The sequence below is a fragment of the Panthera tigris genome, chromosome D3 (genome assembly GCF_018350195.1).
Source record: "Panthera tigris isolate Pti1 chromosome D3, P.tigris_Pti1_mat1.1, whole genome shotgun sequence".
Taxonomy (NCBI): Eukaryota; Metazoa; Chordata; class Mammalia; order Carnivora; family Felidae; genus Panthera; species Panthera tigris.
Genome location: NC_056671.1, coordinates 79,569,496 through 79,587,556, shown reverse-complemented (window position 1 = coordinate 79,587,556; position 18,061 = coordinate 79,569,496). Strand labels below are relative to the sequence as shown.

Below are 18,061 nucleotides of genomic sequence, written 5' to 3'. Positions count from 1 at the left end.
AATTAGGTACATCTTGGCACAATAATGGCTAAAACAGTTATGTATAAAGTAGGTCAGTGTCTTCCTCTTTTAGAAATACACAGCTGAGAAGAGGCCCAGTAAGTGATGGTAGAAAAAAGAGGAAAGAGGAGTTTGCTTCTCATAGAATCAAGGATTTTAATTGTTAAGTTATGACTGGCTCCAAATATCTTAATTCCTCTATCATTCATTTATTTACTCACAAGTTCTATTTGTACCACTCTTGAAATAATGAATTCTGTATGTATTTGCTGTTCTATGTTCACGTTTATTTACTGTGAATTCATCTTTTTCAAGCTTCTGAAGTATTGATACATCCACATCAGAATTTATTAAATCTGCTTTACCATTTGAACATTATTCATAAATCTATAGATTTGAATCAATATCCTCTCTTTGGTATCATCTTTCCAGTTGAAGAAGTCTAGTGTTTTGAAAACACTAATTCTTGAATAAAACATTTAAAAATTGGTAGCTGAATCTCCTTCAGAGGAAAAGGTGACAGTGGTTCAAAAATGTCTTTAAATGATTGCATATTAAAAAATGTACTGAGAATAAGAGAGAAATGTTAGACATCATATCTAAAGCTTAAGAATTTTGCACATTAAAAGATCCTTAAGCAAATTAGACTTAAGACTGCATGTTGATGAAAAATAATAACCATGGTGAGAAAACACCTATGTCTTTGGTAACATATCCAAAAGGTAATGCATCTCCCTACACACAAAAATTTACTGTGTCCACATTTCTTTTGTGTGTGTGTGTGTGTGTCCACATTTCAAGGCAACAGAAATCTTAAATATTTTATTTAAAACATGTTTTAGCAACTGATAGTACTCAGTAAATGTGTATTGAAGTGAAATGTAAAACAGATGTCCTACAGATCACTAGAGAGGGAATCATTGCAGTAATCCTTTTGCAGAAGGCATTCCAATACTTTATTATCATTTTGGAAAAGAGATTTGTAAGGCCTTTAGAACTCATTAATCTAAAAGGCTTAGTAATTTACATTTTACTCAAGTAAATAACTTTTGCAATTTTAATAACAAAGCTGGTTCTCTCTATATGAAGGATCATCCACCCCTCAAACTCTTAGGTTGCCAACAGACTTTTATACAGAATTAAATAAGAAAGGCCTATACCATTTTAATTCTCCTTTCAGTTCTTAAGTAAAACAAAATAACTTTTAATGGTAATAAATCACTTTAGAGATAGAAATGTCTTTAGAGAATTTTACATTTGATTTTATGAATATTTTTACTTAACCTTCTTAGTCTTTTAAAGATTAGTGCCTTTAGACTACAAAAATGGGGATGGGGTAAAAAAGGAGCTAAAACAATGTGAATGATTAGATGTTGGGTGGGGGAATGAAGGCAAATTTTAACATTAAAAAAAGCATGGAAATGTTGATAAGATAATGACTTCAAGATCTGAAAGAATTCTAAAACAGAAAAGGAAGCATTACATTTAGATCAGATGCCAATGAGGAAATGTTTGAGTGCTTCCTGTCAAGAAGAAAAAATTCTACAGTTCTAGAAAGGTAATACATTAATCTAGTAAATTATAGTTCGCTGTTTGCCCTTACTCTTTCATTACAATTATTTCTTAGGGGTGCCTGGATGGCTCAGTCGGTTGAGCGTGACTTTGGCTCAGGAGCGTGGTCCGTGGGTTTGAGCCCTGCATCAGGCTCTGTGCTGACAGCTCAGAGCCTGGGGCCTGCTTCAAATTCTGTGTCTCCCTCTCTCTCTGCCCCTCCCCTGCTTGCGTTCTTTCTCTCAAAAATAAAAAACATTAAAAAAAATTATTTCCTATAACTCAAGCTTCATTTAAAACTTTTGGGTAGTTGTTATTTTAAAATTTTCCATCTAGTCTTTTGCCTAGAAATTAAGCAATACCAAATTACAATTTAAATTCAAGTTATGATAAGTGTACACCTTTTGATTTAGATTTTCAGCTTAAACTTGTCGAGATGTTGATAGTAATAGAGTTAGAAAGAAAGAAAACAAGAAAGCAAGAAAGCAAGAGGGGTGCCTGGCCGGCTCAGTTGGTAGAGCATGTGACTGACTCTTGGTCTTGGGGTCATGAGTTCAAGCCCCATGTTGGGGCATAGAGCTTACTTTAAAAAAAGAAATAAAAAGGAAGAAGGAAAGAATATTACAAAGACTCACACAAGAAAAAAAAAACACGATAAACAAGATTACTCACCTCTGGAAAAGTTCTATACTTCAAAGGCTGCTAAAATACCTATTCTTAGAATTATTACAATTCCTGAGGCTCAACCTTCAGGAAGCCTATGTAAAATATTTGAATGACTTTAAAACTCTGATACTGCTAAAGAGTATGTGATTTACTTCCAAAATTAACACATCCATACACATACACATTAAATAGGTAAAGAAGATGGACCAAGCTTACCACTTCACCATACTATTTTACTATTCTTATTGACTATTCTATTGCATAACTCTTGCAGGGGTTCAAAACAAGTCTCTTCAAAATGTGTCACTTTGACTATTTTGAGCTAAAGCCAATCAAAATCCAGCAGCCCCAAGAAAAACTTTACCTCTCTCTTAAACTACCAACAAGAATTTAGATAGGGGGCCTGGCCAGAAAGAGCTATCACCAAGAGATAGCTATTTTATTTGAATGACTCATCTGTATGGAGGAGAAACATCTAATCACCAAACATCTGTTCTTTTCTTATTGTCCTGTGAATCACCCTCCTCCTCTTTCTTACCCCATTCCTTCGCTCAAGATGGAAACTGAATTGCCCAGCTTGTCCTTGGGTCTTATGTTGCTATGGGACCCCCATACAACTGTGAATTTATTTTTCTCCTATGAATCTGACCTATGTTAAACTGATTACTAGACTAGCCAAAGAACTAGAAAGGTACAAGTGAAACCTTTTCCTCTTCAACACTCTCATTCAGTTATAATTACCTGGGCTTAGTTAAAAACATAGGTAAAAAATTCACCAGGGAGCAAACGTGAATGCCAATATAAAAGAGCAAAATTTGGTTTCTCGTAAGATAAGATACTTTAGAGATACTAACTATATTTAAAACTTTTAGACAATTGGTTCTCTCCTTTGTCTCTTTTTTTTTTTCCAGCTTTAATGAGATTTATTTTATGTATCATAAAAATTCAAGTGTACATTCAGTGGTTTTTAGTATATTCAGAGTTGTGCAACCATCACCAATCTAATTTTGGAACAATTTCAACCTCAAAAAAAAGGCTTGGACTCATTCCCCATTTCCACTTGCCCATCCCCATTCCAGGCCCAGACTTCTTTGCTTTTCCGAGTCAGCTAGCTGAACGGCACATATTTCCTTGGCATAGAATGAAAATAAAAGTTAAATTTAGATGTATTACTTAAGAATGCTGTTAGAAGTAATCTTTTATGAAATCCTATTTTTAAATTACAGAATTTCCCCTTCAAATGCATTTGAAGCAGAGCTTGTGAAGAATCAACTTCTTTAGCTTATTTACTAAATACATATATTTATTCTACAATTTGGTTTGAAAGATTCAAGTTCTTCAATGAACCCATTAAAATGAATTACTATATAAGCTACAAAAAGAAAATTTGCTCATGATTTCTTTTCCTTCCCAAATCAATAGAACATGTTCGTAGGGGTACCTGGGTGGCTCAGTCAATCGTCTAACTCGATCTTGGCTCAGGTCATGATTTCATGGTTGGTGAGTTTGACCCCCACATTGGGCTCCACATGGAGCCTGCTTGGGATTTCTCTCTCTCCCTCTCTCTCTGCTCCTCCCCTGCTTGCACTCTCTTTCTCTCAAGATAAAAAAATAAACATAAGTTGGTGAAAAAAAAAAATTATCATTACTTAACAGCATATAGGAGGAAAATTTTTTTTTTACTTTTTATTACTTCTGAAATTGGGATGTACCTTACAATGGAGATGTCATAATTTAATTGGAATTCTTTCTTAAAGGTACTTAATTATTACAATTAATGGCATCTTAGACTTGAAATATGGTATGTTAAATTTAGAAAAATGCTATCATTGTGACCAAAAGATTGAGTGAGGGTGTTTACTTATCTTTTAAAAAACAAATAACACTAACATCTATATTCACTGCACCTTCCACTTTTATTAAATATAAAAGTTTAATTTATTAGATAGCTTTAATTAACCTTTATGTCACCCCCCTTTAAAACAATGGGTCATAAAATCAGTTGAATGGATCATAAAGAGCATTGTTTTTCTTTTTTATTATTTATTTAGCTATACTCTTTATTAATTAAAAAAATTTATAAAATCATGTTTGATATTGATTATCTTCTATTTTAATGTTTTATATTTCATAAAGGTAAGGCTTGATTTGTCAAACTTTAATTTTTTAATTTTTTTAATTTTTAATTTTTTAATTTTTTTTCCAAACTTTCATTTTAATTATATCTGTAATTATATACTGGCACATCAGGTAAAATGCCTCTCTTACTGAGAGTGTGGCCAATAATATCTGAAAAAACACTAATTTAAAACATGTTTAAAAAACTATTATAAAAAGGGATGCCTGGGTGGCTCAGTCAGTTGAGAGTCAGATTCTTGATTTTGGCTCAGGTCATGATCCCAGGGTCATGGCATCATTCCCTGTGTTGGGCTCTGCAATGAGCCTGGAGCCTGCTTAAGATTCTGTCTCTCCCTCTGTCCCTCTCTCTCACTTGTGCTCTCTCTCTATAATTTTTTTTTAAATTAAAGAAAATAAAAAATAAATGAGACTATAAAACAACTAGATATTATGCAGCCTTAAGAATGAGAAAGTTCTTTATGTACTGACATAGAAAGAAACAAAAATATGTTATATGGAAAAAAAAAGCAAAGTAAAGAATAGTGCATAGAGTGTAGTACCATTTGTGTGAGTCATGGAAGAAAGATCATATATTTGAGTTTGCTTACACACACAAAGTATCTCTGAAAAAATACAATGCAACTCTAAAATAATATTTGGAGACCTTAATATCTCAGTTTCAATAATGGATAAACCACTAGATAGAAGATCAGTAAGGAAATCAAGGACCTGAACACTATAAAATAATTAAACCTAATCGACAGATACGGAACACTCAACCTGACAACAGCAAAATATATATTTTTCTCAAGTATGGAACATTCTCAAGGACAGACCAGATGTTAGGCCAGACAATTCTCATAAATGTTAAAACCGCAGACCAATGTATCTTATGAATTTAGATGCAAAAATGTGAAAAAAATGTGCAAAAATGTACAAAAAAATACTAAATCCAACAACATTATTAAAAGAATTATACATTATGACGAAGTGCGATCTACCCCGGAATGCAAGGGTGGTTCAACACATGAAAAATCAGGAACATATTATACTACATCAAGAGGACGAAGGGATAAAAATCATCATCTCAATGCAGAAAAAGTATTGACAAAATTCAATACCCTTTTTTGATAAGAATATTGCAAACTAGGAACAGAAGAAAATATTCTTAATATGATAAAGGGCATTTATGAAAAACCCACAGCCAGTATCATACTCCATGGTGAAAGACTAAAAGTTTTCCCCATAAAATCAGGAAGAAGACAAAAATATTTGCTTTCTCAAAACACCTCTATTCACCATTGTACGATAAGTCCTAGCCAGAGCAATTAAGCAAGAGGAAGAAATAAAAGCCATCAAAATTGGAAAGGACAAAGCAAAACTCTATTTGCAGATAATGTTATTCTAGATAAAGAAAATCACATAGAATCCACCAAAACCTACTAGAACTAATAAACTAATTCAGGAAAGTTGTAAGGTATGAAATCACCACAGAAATATCATTTCTGTTTCTATAAATGAGCAATGAACAATCTGAAAGGAAATTAAGGGAAAAATTCCATTTATAATACCGTCCAAAACAATGAAACATCTAGGAACAAGTTAAACAAGGAGGTGAAAGACTTGTACACAGAAAATGAGAAAATATTGCTGAAAGCAATTAAAGACATAGATAAATAAAAAGAATTCCATGTTCACGAATTAGAAGAATTACTGCTGTTAGAATAGCAGTACTCTCTAAAGTGATCTATAAATTCAGTGCAATCCCTATCAAAATTCCAATGACCTTTACTGCAGAAATGAAAGGGGAGTATCAAATTCCTATGGAACTGCAAGGGGCTTAGTACAAAGCTACAGTAATCAAAATAGTGTGGCTGGTACAGGCATAGAGATAAGCATAAAAGACCAAAAGAATTGGTCTCACAGAACTGAGAGTCTAGAAATAAATCCAAACATCTGCAGACAAATGATTTTTGACAATGATGCCATGACTATTCAGTGGGGAAACATTTCAACAAATCGTGCTGGGACAACTGGATAATCACACGAAAAGAATAAAACTGGATCCCTGCCTCACTCCATATATAAATACAAAATGGATTAATGACCTAAATCTAAGAGCTAAAGCTATAAAACTATTAGAAGGAAGCACAGGGATAAATAAATCTTCCTGACCTCTGACTTGTCAATAGATTCTTAAATTTGATACCAAAAACACAAGCAACAAAAGAAAAAATACATAAATCAGACTTAATAAAAATGAAAAACATTTGTCCACCAAAGGACATTATCAAAAATGTGAAAAGACACCTACCAAATGGAAGGAAATACTGCAAATCATATAAAAGGGTTTAATATCCAGAATTGTTCTTACTCCTATGACTCAAAAGCAAAGACAAACAACCCAATTAAAAAATGGGCAAAAGACTTAATAAAATATACTAGACACTAATAATATTTATTGCACGTGAGATGGTGGCTCAGGGAGAGGGGAAGAGTTTTTTTGTTTATCCTCTTACATTTAAAAAGATGTTAAACCTGGTGAATGTATTACTTAATCAAAACCTTAAATCCTCTTTCTAATTAAGCAGCTAGGATATTATTATGACCAATCAGTTTACTGAAGGACGTTTTAATTGTATTTGCATACCAACAAAAAGGCTTATACTGGTAAGAGATTATATAAAAACTTGAGAAATAAGAAAAATCAAAATATCCTTTAATCACAAGACCTTTTTAAAAATATATATTTAAGGAATTAAGATGAAATATTAAATAAAAATAATCTAATATCAAAGGATGAAATGAAATAAAAGTTTTGCCCTTTCATGCCCTGGGATTGGTTTCAAACCAAACCAAAATAAACTTCATTATTTACCAATTTAATTTCAAGAAAATACAACTTTTGATACAAATGGTGAATTTTCTGATAGAATAACGTATAAATAAACAGATAAATGATCACTTCTTCATGAAATTATAAGTATATATTTTTTAAATACAAAAACTAAGGCCAGCCAGAAAAGTAAACATCATACCACAAACAAAATATGTATGTATAAATACATATGCTTAACATATATATTTATATATAATGTATCTGATTACTGATGATGCAAATTCATAAATACTTCATGCAGTACAATCAGATTTTAGTGGTAGAGTCTTTTATGATAAAAAAAGGGGAAATTAAAATAAAAAAGGCTTAAACTGCATCTCATAACAATTAGGCTTCTGTGATATTTTAAAGATTATATTAAGGAAATATAGTAAAAGGGATGCAAACATTAATGCATTGCATTGATTATGTTACAAGCTAAAAAAGGAAAAGAAGCTCAAACACCATTCTGCCAGGCAGAACTGCAAAACAATCTGAAATTGGACACTGATCCTTCAAGATACAGAAAATTTTCCACATGTATTAATATCTCACCACTCTTTTTATATATCTTAGGTAAAATAAAACCACCAGTAAGAAAACAGTCTTTTAAATCTTTTTTTAAATCCAAAACACCTATAGGAATAAACGTTTTTGATAGAAGTTTTACATGTAAGTCTCTACATGTAAGTCTTCTTGAGGATCAGTACAAATTTCTTGTGCTAAACAAATAATTAAGAATAAGCTTTATATGGTTTTGCCAATGCATTGTGTACCTATCATACTGTAGGTCCCATGGATTATGATTGAAATCAGTGGTAAATATTAAGAAGATGATAGAAGAAACTTACAGGATACATTCTAAAATATTCTTAACCCGTTTTTTTATTTTAAAAAATGCTGTGAACTGGAAGTCGATTTCATAAACTGAATTATTCAAGTAAATTATTAAACTTGATTACAAAGAAATCATCCACTGGCATTTAAATTAGATAACAGTAACTTTTTATTAGTCTTTTCTTGGTTAAATAGAACTCTAAAGATAACTCTCTACAGTGTGGCTCACAACAAAGGCTAAGTGTGCTAAAATATATTGGCTACTATAGTTTGGATATTTTAAGCATGTGTCAATAACAAGTTAGCTACAAGAAAAACAAAAGAAGGTACTTTCAAAAGTTACTGTAGTCAATGCTATAACTATCCTATCATCATAAGACAAGTATAATTATTGACAAATATAATAAAACTATTTAGGAAAAAAGTTACATTATTAGTCCCAGTTAATTTTCAACACACAGGGTCTATTTTTGTAGACATATTAAGCATATCGTGTCGAGAGCAGAGATCAAATAAATTAGTTAAAAAACGGACAGTATTCATGGCACATAAATGGACCTACAGTAATAGTTAGTGCTGCAGAAGCTAATGATGCTTTAAGCAAAATTGGGAAAACATGAATACCATGCAGTTTTACCGAACTCACCTGACAGAGGTGTAAAACCATTCTCTAGGAGCAGAGATGCATGCACAAAAGTAAGAATATGATTGCAAGTAATAGACTTTAACAAAATAAAAATATAACACTAAACTTCAAAATGACGAAAAATGGACAACACGATGAGATTACTGGGATGAAAACACTTTTATGTGTCTCACCTCTCTCTTTGCCAACAGCACATTAGGAACAATGTGTGGCAGGCAGCGTCCCAGCATTAACATGACACTTTTCTCACTGTCTGCAATCCGAGACACCTAGAAAAACCAAAGAATTAATAAGTGATGACAGTCTTTATTATGATGACAGTGTAGAACTTCCATGTGTGATGGTACCTGAAGTTCATGCTTTAGACCCTGCCACCTCTGCTCCAAATACACATCCAAAATTCCAACTTATGATGGCAATGATAATAACAAGAACATCACCATCGTCAACAATAACTGTGTTCCCAAACAGGATCAACATTTCCGTAAGCAAGAAATGGATGGAAAACACCAGTAAGAAGCAAGGGTGAATCCAAAGAGCCCCACTAGGCTGCAGTTCTGGGAACAAGTAGGGATAACATAGGACTGAGGCAGCCTCAATGATCTTTTTCTTTTTTTTTTTTTTTTTATTCTTGAAAAGATGCCCACATTGCTACAATCTATGATTACAGTGATAGTTTATAGAACGAAGCTGCATGCAAGAGGAGGCCCGTGGAGGTTGACCCAGTCTTGCAGGGAGGATGGCCAGAGGCCAGAAATGCATCCAAACCAGCCTCTAGCTCTTTCACGTTCTCAATGACTTTGTGAAACAGAAGCCCGCGGGAGGTCAAGTGGGATCAACCACAAAACAACCAGAAAGGGAGAAGTGAGTATAAAGATAGAAAAAAATTTTCATGAAATACCCTCTCAAGACCAACCTCCCACAATTACAAAGCATTTGAGGAAAACTAATCTGAGAGCTAACAGACCCAGCAATTGAAGATAACCATTACTAATGAAGTAAAAAATAATGGAGTAATCTAAAAATAACTAAAATATAAACAATGTGTACCCTTACATTGGTTTTCTGAATTGTACCAAAGAGAGGCGTATTACCATATGTCAGTAGACATAACAAATTAAAAACAGACTACAAAAAGTCAATTTAATACTAAATAAACTTTAATCCAAAGAACAGAGAAATAATCAACTATCTTCCTTGAAAGTTTAAATTTTAGGAACTATTCTTAGAGCATTATTTTAAAAAATAGATGGGTATTTGAAATAGTCTTATCACAGTTGCTTTTGGATGAGATACTGAGAAGAAAAACCAAGTGTTTTAATAAAGCTCCAAGACAAAAATGGTATAATTTACCTCTGATCCTAAACGACTATCTGCTGACATTCGACAAAAAGAAAGTAGAGCTTGGTGGAAAGCAGGAGACAATTTCCTAGAAGAAAAATTGGATGAAAAGGGGACAATACCAAATAGTTACCACTGGCATTTAGAAGGTAAGCTGCACATTATAACTCCCATTCCTGCATTAATCCTGCTCCTCAAATGCCGACTAGATTTTTCAGCCACCAATGACTTGAAGGACACTTCAGCAGAGAATTATACAGGGGAAAAAATTAGCAGTCACTGCTGATCTTAAAATTGTTTGATGTTATGTGAGTGAGCAGCCTGTAAATATCAATGGATCAAACCTGAAGGGTACAGCAGGTCAATGATTATAGAAAGGATTTGCAAAATCTGAAATGAGGACTTTTTTGTCTCCAATTCTCAGTGGTCCCAGAAAGGTAGATAGTGGATACAAGTTGCTGACAGGAATCAAAATTTTGCGGCCCTATCTAATAATAAAATGAGAAACCTCAGTGTTAGAAACCCACATAAAAGAGGGAAAAATTAAAATAAATGAAGCAGAGGTTCAGTCAACATTCAAGGTATTTTGTAAATAAAGTATTTTTTTTTTGTAATTAACAACATTAACTTATTCATGTTAAATAAATGAGGTTGAAACATTTATATTTCTAAAAAGACACTAGTTTCTATGTAGTAGTGTTCATAAAACATGACTGAGCTGTACTTCATGTGCTCAATCCACAAAGGGATAACACTAAAAGTTACAAAACGGAGCTTATTTAGTATACGCTACAAAGTGGCATTCAGTAATTTCTATGATGACAGTTACAGTAATGTACCAAATTTGAGTCTATTTGCTCATTTATGTTCCTTTTCCTGTATTCTTTCAGGAGACTCTCCATAATCCATTGAATTGCCCAAGCCGGAAACCACAAATCAGCCTTTATCTCTCCCTTTCTTTTAACCTCAAATCCAACCAAGCTTTTACCTTTTATCTAAAATTCTACCCGCTTCTTTCTAGTACAAGTCAGGCTCAATCATTTCTTACCTGGATTCTTCCAACGGATGCTCTGTTGGTCTTCTTTCTACCAGTCTTGCTACCTTCCAATCACCTCTACCTCAGAGGACTCTCTAAAACTTAGATACCATCATGTCCCATGAGGTAAAATGGCTTATATGTCTTAGTCTCTGCTTAAACCTTACTAGCTTCTTCTTAGTTCCCCAAACGTGCGGTATTCTCCTCTCCTCCCTGAGAGGGAACACCCTTCCTCCTACCTCTTTGTCTGGTTAACTCCTACTTGGTTGTTAGGTCTCAGGTTAGACACTTCTTCCCTGAAACCTTTCCTGCTCTGATGACTAGCTTAGGTGCCCTGATTGTGTGTTCCCAAAGCAAGCTGCACTTCTCTTATATTACTATTTTTCATACTTTATTATGATTGTCTGATTGCTCATCTCTCACACTATAAGGTTTGTGACTGAAGGGATCACAGCATGTTTTGCCTTCCACTATATTCTTTGTTGATACCACCTGGCACATAGTTAGTTAAGGGCTAAAAAAATTAGTTGAACAAACTGAACGACCATCTTTCTCTAGGAAGTGGCTTTGGCATATCAAAAGAAACAAACGGAAGTACTCCTAAATACTAAAGAACTACTACAAATGCTATTATGGTTGCATATCATAACAGATTTTTATGACTCTATCTTACCCTACTAGAAAAAAAATGTACCTTGAGAACTGAGCCATATCTACTTCAACTCTGTAACCTCCCTTATACCTAAAGAAAAAGTATGGCTAGTGGGTATACAAAAGGTTGTGGCTCATCAGTGGAAAGATTTTCTTAAAAAAATAAAATACAAAAATCACATACTTCTTACTAACAATGAGTAAAGTCTAAAAGAAATCAGTCATGCTTTCCTATTATACCCCAATATTAGGTGTAATATCCATCTATTCAATAGGAAGAGGAGGGGCGCCTAGGTGGCTCAGTTAGTTAAGCATCAGACTCTTGGTTTTAGCTCTGGTCATGATCTCACGGTTCATGAGTTCAAGCCCTGCATTGGGCTCTGTGCTAACAGTGCAGAGCCTGCTTGGGATTCTCTCTCTCTCTCTCTCTCTCTCTCTCTCTCTCTCTGTCTCTCTCTCAATCTCTCTCTGCCCCTCCCTGGCTTGCTTGCTCTCTCTCTCTCTCTCAAAAATAAATAAATAAACTATAAAAAAAAATAGGGAGAGGAAGCATGACTGTGTGGTTCAGAATACACCATAGGATATTTGTGAGGATTAAATAAATTAGGATACATAAAGAATTTAGAACTGTGCCTAAAATATAAAAAAGAGTATAGTAAATATTCTTTTCTTAAAATGACTTTTTCATATTACAACCTAAAAACATTTTTAATTATATTCTCTCCTCCACCGGAAAACCTGGATCGTAAAAAGGCAGGTGCCATTATTTTCTCATCAAAGTTCAATCACTGAGACCCAACAAAATTTAAATGAATCAAGAGGATATTAATAATACAATATTAGTAATGGGAGCAGACACAGGAGAAAGGACTAGGAGCAGAAACAATTCCCCTATTTACATTGGTAACTGTAACACCAACAGCTCATACTGAGTCTGTTAATGACTGGATAGAGAAAAGGTAAAAATCAACCACTACCAGTGCTTAAAGCACATAGAACATACATATTATTTTATGAGTTTAAGTACTTGGCTAAGATAGAAGCTACTCCATTTATGTTTTAATCCTCTTTAATATAATTTCACTTAGTAATGACTTTGTGATAGGTTTTTTTTGTTGTTGTTTGGTTTTTTTGAGACATGTACTTTGCTATGTGTTCATTTCATGACAAATGTAAAAACTCATACACGTGACCTGCAAAATAAACAATGAAGCTCCTCCAGTTTGGCAAGAAACAAAATACATGAAAGATGCACTTCAAGACACAGGATGCATACTAACCTATTGGGTTTATCAAAATGGACTGTGTTTTTACTTGATGGAGAAGAAGAGGGCATTTCTTCTCTTTCTCTCCTGGGGAGAGAACTTGGGAAATTCTCCTTAGGAATAGAGGAATCCACTTCATCTGATTTTGAGAGATGGATATCCTCGTCTTTTTCCTTGTCTGAGCTATTTATAACTGGATTCTGTCCAGTGTCTTCAGAGTCTTTATGATCCAAAGAAGGCTGAACAGAGTCACAAACCACTGGGATGGCAAAGTGTTCATTTTTGAGGAAGTCCATTTCACTGTAGAAAGAAAGAGAAATTATCAGAGAACAAGTGTATTTCTTAAAACTTTGGCAATAGCATAAACCTCGTAATAGATTTAATTCATTAAACATATAACATATTAATAGAAAATTGGTTGGCAACTGATTAATCTTTTCTGTACCATATACACGAATGCTTCATATACCTAAAAGTATAGCTACAAACTCAATGAAGCATAAAAATGGCCTTATAAACTCTGCTTTGAACTGGCACTTTTCTGTATTTGCAAAATGGGAAAAACTGCATTCAACCCACAGGATTACAAGAAGGATTAATGAGATAATCTGTGGGAAATATTTACAACATTAGTGTGAGGGAGTTATTAATACTGACACAACTAATAAACACTACCTTATTCCTTGGTTCCAAGAGTTAATCAATTATATGATTACTACAATTAATAACTTTTGCAGGGGGTGGGGGGAAGAAGATATTAAATATATAAAGCAATTAAAAGACATTTTTTCAGAAGTATCAGAATATGAAAAATTACGTCTTACAACTGAAATGTTATCTTATATATTTATATAACGTGCCAATTTCTTTTAAATCTTTAAGAGATTTTTTAGAAATGATGATTAAGTACTAACCTTTCAAGTCTTCTGATTTGCTCCATCAAAGACCATTTCTCACTATTTAATAAACTAATTTTATCTTCTAATTTCTGTACTAGCAAGGAGTTCTAAAATCAAAATGGGAGAAAAACAGAAACTCAAGATCTCATAGCATGCTTTGACACAGTTTAAAAACTTTTTGTGGACTTGACTAGTTAGTTAGTATTACTCACCTCTACAGTCTGAGGAGTTTCAAGGCTTGGAGGAAGGTTGCCTAAAACTGGTGTAAGAGCCTCTAATTCATCTTCTTCTACACCACTGGCCACATCCACAAGATCTTTCCCCGTCACCTGATGGTTTCCAAAATCTCGGTAGAGTTGCAGTAAGTCTGGAGGTTTTGGAATGTTTAATCCTACATCATCCCATAGTTCAAAATCCTAAAAGATAAATAATAACAACATTAAAAAAAAACTATGATGAAATTTTATCCTGCATTTTTGAGATTCATTTTATTCCTTACAGGCTAGTATCTTGAAAACCCAACATAATCATAATGTTGTTGTAAGGTCAAAGGGTAAGGTCCAAGTAGGTAAACAACACTGTTAACTTATTTTACATCTATCTTCCACTGTCTAATATTATTCTTGTAAGTTTCTCGATGTTCTAGGTAAACAGGTTTAACTGTTTTAGATGTCAAATTGTTGCACATTGTATGAAATCTTTTTATGAAATCTCTTAAAAACGTTAACTCTTAACTTTTAAATTGCGTTAATTTTCAACTTATAAAATATACTTAAATATTTGCATGAAATCATAGAACGTGTCTACATGAAGAAAATCTTAGTTCATAAATTGTACCCATTATTTACAAGTAAACTCATTGATGGCATTAATTTTGTTCTTCCTTTATTATTCTAAACTACATAAATTTAGTGTAATCTCTGGTGGGTAAGCAAGCAATTTAATCTGCTTGCTTTCTTGTTATAGCTGTTTGAATCTAATTTATATTATTTTTCTTAAAACATTTTTTTCTAAGTTTATTTATTTATTTTGAGAGAGAGAGAGAGTGTGCACAAGTGGGGTAGGGGCAGAGAGACAGAGGGAGAGAGAATTCCAAGCAGGCCTTGCAATATTAGCACAGCGCGACGCGCAGCTGGAACCCGTGAACCATGAGATCCTGACCTAAGCAGAGATCAAGAGTTGGATGCTTAATTGACTGAGCCACCCAGGTGCCCCTAATCTAATTTATATTATTAAAAATGCTTTCAACAATTTTCAGAATCCAAATAGCTCCTCTTCGGTTTGCTGTACATAAAGCATTCTCTTCAATTCAGTCTCACACAATTTTATTACTAAAGTACAAAAAGGCATAGCACCTCAAGCATTCTAAGGGCAAAGATTTTTTTGAAGAGCTTTATAAAATTCCAGAGTAATCAATCACATGCAAATATACTGTCCTATCATTCTTTCTCTAATACATCAAAATTTAGTACTAATTTGGTATCTTGTAACTTATTTATTTATAATTTATTTGGGAAACCTTCCTTGAGAAACTATGCCATATTCATCTGCATGTTCTAAATGTGATACTCTTATTCCTTTGAGACTTTATTTGAATAATGACAATGGCCATTATTGACGTTTAAATCGGAAGCAGATGTAAGGCAGGTATTAAAAGTGGGGGCTTTGGAGAAATCAGACTCAACTATGAAATTCCTGTCTCCATTTATTACTGTTATAAATTAACTGGAAACTTAAACATATCATCTGTAAAATGGGTATACTTACCTCTGAGGATTTTTGTAAGGATAAAATAAAATGTATATTAAGGTCTTAACACAGTGCTTGGCTTACAACAAGAACTAAACAAATTTAAGCTTTAAGAAAATTATTAAATGACTACTGCACATATGATTCAAATGTCCATTCATCCATCTATATTCAACAAACATTTATTGGATATCTACCAGGTGTTTAGAAAAAGGAATAAAACATTGTTGCCATTCAGGGGCTTTCACCATGCAAGAGTGAGGACATAAAGAAAGTATCATATGTACTATAATTAAAGAACTGTCAAGAATTGAGAGAGGAGAAAGTTTCTATCTTGAGGCAGAAGGAAAGATCTTGGAAAGGTGATGACCTGTGTGCACTCTCATGGAAAAGGTTCAGGTATTTACAAGGCACATGGCAACAAGGGGACAGGGGAACTAATTGTATTTCAGTGACAAGGGGAAAGAACGAACAAAAGCACAAAACTCCGAAGGAACCAGATATGCTGAGGGGGATGCCAGCCCTTCTGTTTGGCAAGATTCTGATGAACAGGCGAAAGCTAATTTTGGTGAGGCAGGTGGAGGATAAGCTAAAACAAAAGTTGAGAGTGCTTTGGAGTTTAGAACTGATAAGGAAGGATTTAAAGTAGTAGGCAGGAGATGGCTGACGTGAAAACAGAGCTGTTCGGAAGGCGGAGATCTTAATAAGATGAAATGGATGTAGTGGGAGCAAGACAGTGACAAGGTGGAGTGTGGCAACGGGAGGACGACCAAAAGAATACCCGACTGTGTGGGTGCACAAGTGTCTGGTAACTAGCATTATAGAAGTTTACTGTATGACTTCTAGAAAACTAAAGAAACCAGGTAAAACAGAAAGTAAGTACGTTGTAAGTGAAAAAGGAAACAAATCATTGTCCAAAAAAAAAAAAGTAATTGTACCTGATCATCATTTTCATCTGAAAAGGTTATTGATGTAAGCTTGTAGTTATTCTTCAATAAAAATTCATTGACTAAGAAGTTTAGAGCTCTCTTTTCAAGAGGTTTGATTGGCTCCTACAGGCAAAATAAAAGATACAATACTATAAGCGTCCTTCCATCAATACTTGTGCTACCATTTTATGTGGAAGATACTTTTAGGTCTGTCATTCACCCACCTGAATTTCAGGACTTGATTTGTAATTTTTTCGTTCCTGTAAAGGAACTTCATGTTCTGGTGGAAGAAAATATAAATAATACTTTACTACTTTACATTTGAAAATATCTCAGCTACTTCTACATCGTCAAAGTAGAAAAAGTCTCAAAAAAGTTTTATGTACACCACCTGCAGCCTTTGTCAGGTTGGCTCGGAGGGCCTGAATGGTCTCCTTGGCTTTCCGTAGTTCAAACTCCAGGACTGGACAGGGATTTGGAATAAACACACACAGGCATCCAACCAAGAAAGGGGAAACAAAAATAAAAAAATAAAAAGCAAGGATGGGTATGAAAAAAAAATACAATCTGTATTGAAAACAGAAAGCATGCAATCTTTATGAAATTTGTGAACGCATGCAGCAGAGTTGGTTTGCAAGCAAACTGGTGAATGTTTTCCATAGTTTTAGAATTCAGGGGGATTGTTGATCAAATGTTCTAGCTGTCTGACAAGGAATGGCTCTATTTAAAAATAAAATCTATGGCATACTCTCATTTGGGTAAATAAAAATAGTAGTCGTCTGGGTGCTTGTACTTCCCTCACTGGAGGTAAGAAAATGCAACGGAACGTTTTCAGGTGACATAGTTTAGGGGAAAAGACAAAAACTTAGATCAAGTCCAAGAAAATATACTTAAAAAAAAAGTTAAGGGTATTTTTAAATGCATTATATAGAATAATGTTATAAATCAATATACAGAAACATTAGTGAATATATCCCTTCATTAAGATATTGAAGAAATACGGTTTAAATATTTAACAAATGCTGTCACGGCTGTAAGTTTTTCTACCAACAAATGTCTGTTTTCTACAAACAAGCATAGATATGTTAAACACATATCTCAAAAAATGTTCCTATGGGTTTTAGGTTTCATTTAAAGCCAAAGGGTAGAAACAGTTTGTCTTTCAATTTTTACTTAAGACCATTCTAAAGTAAATGTGTTAATTCTAAATGCAGAGTACCTAAGGATACTAAGTAAAATTAGGTAGGATTTCAAAGTTTCTGATAACTCTCCAAATAGATATCTCTTCATGTTAAGAGATACTAACTAATGAAACTCAAAGATTTCTCTTGTTATTGATAAGATAAACATGAATCTGAGGAAACATTTTTAAAAGCTCTTTAAAATGTTTCATCACAAACAAGATTTCACTATATGTGTCGTTACTGGGAACTGTCTTTAAAATACATAAATATTGCTCTGAAGAAAAAGCAAGCTTAACTGCGGGGGGAGAAGC

The 18,061-nt window shown here is 33.6% G+C and overlaps 1 protein-coding gene across 8 annotated transcripts in view; it reads right to left on the bottom strand.

Moving 5' to 3' along the window:
* Positions 1-18,061, bottom strand: part of RELCH (RAB11 binding and LisH domain, coiled-coil and HEAT repeat containing) — a 113,393-nt gene that overhangs the window by 63,553 nt on the left and 31,779 nt on the right. For all 8 annotated transcript variants that reach the window (XM_042962082.1, XM_042962078.1, XM_042962079.1 and 5 more), the window contains 8 exons: positions 16,958-17,029; positions 16,791-16,846; positions 16,576-16,689; positions 14,101-14,304; positions 13,904-13,995; positions 13,005-13,289; positions 10,050-10,125; positions 8,870-8,965 (listed from right to left, as the gene is read on the bottom strand). In XM_042962082.1, coding sequence (XP_042818016.1) covers positions 8,870-8,965; positions 10,050-10,125; positions 13,005-13,289; positions 13,904-13,995; positions 14,101-14,304; positions 16,576-16,689; positions 16,791-16,846; positions 16,958-17,029 — 995 coding nt within the window. The remainder of the gene's footprint in view (positions 1-8,869; positions 8,966-10,049; positions 10,126-13,004; positions 13,290-13,903; positions 13,996-14,100; positions 14,305-16,575; positions 16,690-16,790; positions 16,847-16,957; positions 17,030-18,061) is intronic.